This window comes from Sardina pilchardus, chromosome 5 (genome assembly GCF_963854185.1).
Source record: "Sardina pilchardus chromosome 5, fSarPil1.1, whole genome shotgun sequence".
Classification (NCBI taxonomy): domain Eukaryota; kingdom Metazoa; phylum Chordata; class Actinopteri; order Clupeiformes; family Clupeidae; genus Sardina; species Sardina pilchardus.
The window spans coordinates 10,096,845-10,102,753 of NC_084998.1; the positions used below are offsets into that span (position 1 = coordinate 10,096,845).

General features: G+C 49.0%; 1 protein-coding gene across 1 annotated transcript in view; it reads left to right on the plus strand.

Annotated features, from left to right (window-relative positions):
* Positions 1–1,124: 1,124 nt before the first annotated feature.
* LOC134079491 (voltage-gated potassium channel subunit beta-3) overlaps positions 1,125–5,909 on the plus strand; it is a 16,710-nt gene continuing 11,925 nt past the window's right edge. The window contains exon 1 of the mRNA XM_062535574.1: positions 1,125–1,364. Within this exon, the coding sequence (XP_062391558.1) occupies positions 1,129–1,364 (236 nt within the window). The 5' untranslated portion in view covers positions 1,125–1,128. The remainder of the gene's footprint in view (positions 1,365–5,909) is intronic.

The window sequence follows — 5,909 nt, forward strand, 5'->3', positions numbered from 1 at the left end:
GTATTTCTTAACCTTTGCGGAACCTTATCGCGGTATTCGGATCGAATGGCAAGTAATTCATAGCACTGTTACCATCGTTAATGATGTTACTAAGCGATAATTGCGCATGTCATTTTGTTTGACAGAGAGAGATGAGTGCACTGAATCGTTCTCGCTCCATCCTATTAGTAATACCCGGTGATGATCACGATGGCAATTACTGCCCCTAATAATCACAGCACGAGATTTGGCGCCGCTCATGTTGCCGTTTGCATCAGTTCGATGTTGCGTGAGCGCGAACATTGTGTCAGATAGTGTTACTCCTGTTCATATTGCCCGTTTGGCTCTGTGAGCGTGTCTGGTCGCAATATTTTGCGCTCTCCTTTAGGTAAAGCAGTGTGTCAATGAGAGACTGTGTCCAAGCGAGTGGGTGAGCTGTCATTCGATTTATGTCCAATTGGTTCGAGGCCGAAGATGGCGAGGCTAGGGGGTAAGCACGCTCAATGCCCGTGAAGCTCCACTGCCAGATGCACAGCATTCACCGGGGCAGTCACCGTCGCCCTGTACATCGGAGGGATTCGAACATCGCGCAGGTATAGATTAATTCAGTTGTCTGAATATATATCCACACTCGTGGGAAATGTGTTGACTTGCGTTCAATCTGCTCGCAAGTCAGAACGGGTGAAGAATCTGTTGCGCATCGAAAGACCCGGCGAGCCTTGGGTGTTACCGCAGGTACCGCAGCTTAAAGACGAGCAATTGTGCCTACCAAGTTACCCTATCATTATCCTTGTTCTGCGAGGAAAAACCTATTTTCTTGGAAAGTGTGTGGGTGAATAAGCTCAGAGACTCCCTCTCTACCCGTGGCGACGCACACAGGTAGTGCCCAAGTCGGCGGCACAGACGCTGACTCTGCGTCCGGCAGGTTAGGGCCTGGACCTCCGCCAGTCGTGACTCTTGGCGCCTGCCAGCAAACAAACCGTCGCTGTGTGGGGGGACTGCTTGTTTTTGGACGGCATCCCTCCCTCCCTCCTCCTCCTCCGCAGCAGCACCAGCAATCAGTACAAGCCGGCGCCTGCAGGTGCATGACCTGAAGCCAAGCCACCGACCGAGAGGCAGACAGTTACACGGGGATAAAACAACATCAGGATGCAGGTGTCATTCGCCTGTACGGAACACAACCTCAAGAGCCGCAGTGAGGACCGGCTGTGTGGCCTCCGCACCGCCCCGCCACCGGGCGGTGGCGGGGGGAGCGGCCAGGGTAACGGCAACTACAACGCCCAGACCAAGACCCAGCTCCGGGAGCAGTCGGGGTCCCGGCTCGTCCCGCAAGGCCACGCCCACATGAAGGAGGCCATCGGCAGACACAGCAACATGAAGTACAGGTAAGAGCATCGGGGGGGATTTGGACAGGTGCAGCTATAAGCTGGGGGCGGAGGTTTTATATCCCGGGAGAGAATAACAGCATTACGAATTTAAACCAGGGATTGGCGATGACGGCAGTTTATGCCACACCGGGCAGAAAAGGGCACCTGTTGAAGCGCCGTCGGATCCAGTGAATGAGCCGCCTGTGGCCTGCAGGGTTTTATCACGTGCTTAAAGATTCATGAAGGCCCATTGACATCCACTTTAACACGATCCCCCGCGGGATTGACTGACTGACTGACGATAGTGTCTGCTGGATAATGAGTGCAGATGGGAGCGGTGGACAAGGCCACTCCACATGGAGGGGCCCTTCCCACGCTGACCCCTGCCTCTGTCCCACACTTCAACGCGCCTCATCCCCTGTCATCATGGGCACGCTACAGTGCAACAGCATCACTGGGGTCAGTCATAATGGAGCCATGATAGAGAGGCAAGAGGGAAGGGTTTGGCGTGCTTGTATATGTGTGTGTCTGTGTTTGTGTGTGTGTGTGTGTGTGTGTGTGTGTGTGTGTGTGTATGCGTGTTTGTGTGATGGATAAAAACGGCTAGCTTGGCACATTTTCTTCACTAAGGTCTTACATAAGAAAATGAGCCCAATAACATATGAACCGGACCAGCTGAACATGTTTCCCCTCTAGCTTGAACACGCATGCCCTGTATGTCTGTTTGCGTGTGTGTGTGTGTGTGTGTGTACATGTGTGACTGTGTGTGACTGTGTGTGAGTTGTAGTGACTCAGTGTGTGTGCACCTAATTATGAGGCTGTGCCTGATTGTGTTTGCATTTCCGTGTGGGTAAGCAATCCACCCAACATTAGAGATTATTCTACACTGACCATTTTTAAATCCTGGACTCGAAGGAATCTAATGATCTCGTTTGCAAACAAAAAAATAATAATTATTTCGCTTTTGTTGCCTCTCAAAAGGGAAGGGGTGATAGTTTCTCTAATCTAGTCAGAACAAGTAGAAGATATGCGATAAATAAACATAACGAGTCCAACTAGACTGCGACTCCCATCACAGGAAAAGCATCCGTAGCAGCCAAGTGTCCCCATTCTTCTGGATGGGTGAAGCAAATGCCCCTTAGCTCAGCCTTGACACATTTCTCATCACTCAATTAACTTCTCTTTTAAAGGCGCTGTTTTAAATGGGATTTGCAGAAACCAGAAATTGAGGGAGGCAGAAATCTAGACAGCTAGAGGGGTGAATGTTTTTTTAAGTAAAAAGATTATTTTTTATGTGAGGCAAAAAGCCGAGATTGGTTACAAAGATAGTGTCATGTCATTTTCTGGATTTTCCAATTCTCGACCAAAAAAAAAAAGAAAGAAAAAGAAACAACAAAGCTGTGAAAAACATGCTGAAGCCAGAGGGGCACGGTCAGAGCTGGTTGCCGATGGTAACGGGCTGCTGAGGGCTGCCGGCTGGCTGGCTGGCTGGCTGGCGGGAGCAGTGCTGTGTGTGTGTGTGTGTGTGTGTGTGTGTGTTTGTGTGTGTGTGAGGTGCAGCAGTGCGTGGCTGCCTTATTTAAGAGGCGGCAGGCCTTACCGTGCTCACTTGCGCGCTCACACACACACACACACACACACAGATGCACATGCACACACACACAAACACACACATGCGTGCACATACGGACGCATAAACACACACACATCCACTGTACTCCCTAACAGTGAAGGCTGAAACATCTGCGATATGTCATACACACACACTGCACACACCCATGAACACACATACAGTGCACACACCCATGAACACATACACATGCACTACACACACCTATATGAGCACACACACATACACACACTCCATTTGCCCACATGAGAAGTACACGCACAGACACACACACACACACACACACACACACACACACACACACACACACACATACACACATACACTCACTCACAGGCTTAGACACATTTACACACATTAACGTGGAGATAATCTTATATAGAGAATGGACTGGCCGAGGAGTAGCCATTAATAGAATTGCATTAGGCATGTTACGCGATGGCCTGCAACGTCTTGTGTGGCCTGACATTTAATGGGTCCGCGCCCCGGAACAGTGTCTCCATAACTACAGGCTTTTTTGCACACTGTTTGCGAGTTTACATGCATCATTTAGGCAGTCGGACTGAGATGAACTACACTGTGATAAATGTGCCAGGCCTTTTTAAAAATTCTCCTGCTCTGTACACGAACACCTGTTCCCAAACACTGGCATATTCAAACACCCGGCGCTCATGAATGTGAACACATGAGCTCGGAGGCTGTGCTGTTTTTCTTTTTTTGTTGTGGTTGGGTTTTTTTTTAGGGCTGTTTCGTGACAACGTGGCCCCTGAATGCGTGCTCGACTCGCATTAGTATATTCTGAGCTGAATGTCCATTCACAATGACCACTGTGGGGCTTTTTTAAATGTTTCACTGAGGTCGCTGTTGTTCGCTGAGCGTGATTTGCAGAGGGGTTGTTTGTATGGTAATCCAGGTCTGACCGCTCCACAAGCTGAGGCTCAAAAAAAAACAGCCCCTAGTCATTCGTGTCGCTGTTGCTGCTCCTGCTGTTGACGCTGCCTCTGTCAAGAGTGTTGGCGTTTGTAAATGCTCCCGGGGTGTAGTAGGCTGGACTCTGGGTGCACCTCGCACGTCAATCAGGAGTCCAGAGGCAGGGGGGGGGGGAGACACAGAGCCGGCGCACAAGCGTCCTTGAAGAATGTCAAAATTTCGACAAGTGACAATGGTCGCTTGTGGCAAAAAGAAAAGAAAATTACAACAAATAGGCCTATATAAAAAAAAATATTCTGATTCTATAAAAAAAATATTCTGATTCTGATTCTGAAATAAAACACAAATTCACACTCATGTTCACATGCAGAAACAGGCTGTCATATGTTGCATGTTGCACATGTCAGTGGTCAGGGTCAAGGTGACCAAACTATTGACCTTATGGTGGATTTGGTTTTGGTTCAGACACAGTATGTGACAGTAATACATCATTGTCATCGTATAGGGAATACTTATGACTGGCTGCTGAGATCAGTCATCATCATGCCAATTATGCTCCTCACAGCTTTTCTGACACACCCCGCAAAGCAGCAATTTAACAAGCAAGATGATCACACAAATGCAAACTGCGACAGATGTAGTGCATTTAGTAATTTTGCCATCTTATTTGAATCTACTAGTTGACAAAACATGCTACAGCATATTTGCTTGTTTATGGTGTGCAAAGAAAAAAACAACCAATGGAGGAAAAGCCAGCAAAAATGGCACAGACTCGTGTGAACCTGAGCGAGCGTGACATTCCTTGTTTCTTTTTCCGGGGCTAAGAGAGCTCATGGGTATTTTGCGCGATGTTTGTTAACACTCATTTACATAAAAGATGAGGCATTATGACGGTGGAAAGCCTACAGGGCCCGTGACATGCTGAGCCATACCTAAAACTCACCCACAGGTCAGGGGCGCTCGCGAATCACATCTCTTCATTTGCGAGTGACTACTGGGGTATACTGAGCAGACAACCACACACACACACACACACACACACACACACTCATTCACAAAAACACAGACACACACTTCAACACAAGACACACACATTCACACACACACACACACACACACACACACATATTAACACAACACACACACACACACACACACACACATCTTTTAAATGGCAAAAGTCTGGCGAACCGTCGCCAGGCGTGATTTTTTACAGTCCTGGTCCTCCCGTATGCACGGCACATACGTGGCAGTTGGGTTTGTTTTGCAGGTCGCCCATTGATCATAGCCAGTTGTCATGCCAACAGTGCAAGTTATGCTAATATAGCCCTTACAAATATTCTAATGACTTGTGCGCTGATCCTAGGGAGTAGCTGTTGCAGGTGTGTGTATGGAAGCAATTGCAGGTATTATTTGTGCATTGTGCAAATAAGCTGCTTCCTTGTAGTTGGAAGTGGAGACCCTCCCCCCCCCCTCCTCCACCTCTTCTCCACCCCTATATAGGAGACTGCTGGGCGACACGAGGGGCTGTGATATATGGTGGTGCAGCAGAGAAGGGTGGGGAATACGGCTCTGCTGGAGTTTAGCTTCTCCTCCCTTCTCCCACTGCTTCTGTCTACTCTCATCTCTCGTGCTCTCGCTCTCTCCCTCCCTCTCTATCTGTCTCTCCCTCTCTCTCTGTCTCTCTCTCTCTCTCTCCTTCTCTATCTCTCCTTCTCTCTCTCTCTCTCTCTCTCTCTCCCTCTCTCCTTCCCCTGCACGTTCTGTAATTGCCTATGCTAACTCATTAGATAGGGCATTTGTCAGTGCCGGGCCTATGCTGATGCTCGGGGCAATCTGACATGCACTCTGCTGTGGGGCTGGGGCTCACTCTGCCTGTGCTCCTCTCTCACCTCCCCACCTCCCCACCCCTGTGCCACCCCATGCTGTCCAGCTCATCTCCTCTCCTCCTCTCCTCCTCTCCTGTCTATTCCATTTCTCCTCCTCCTCCTCCTCCTCATGTC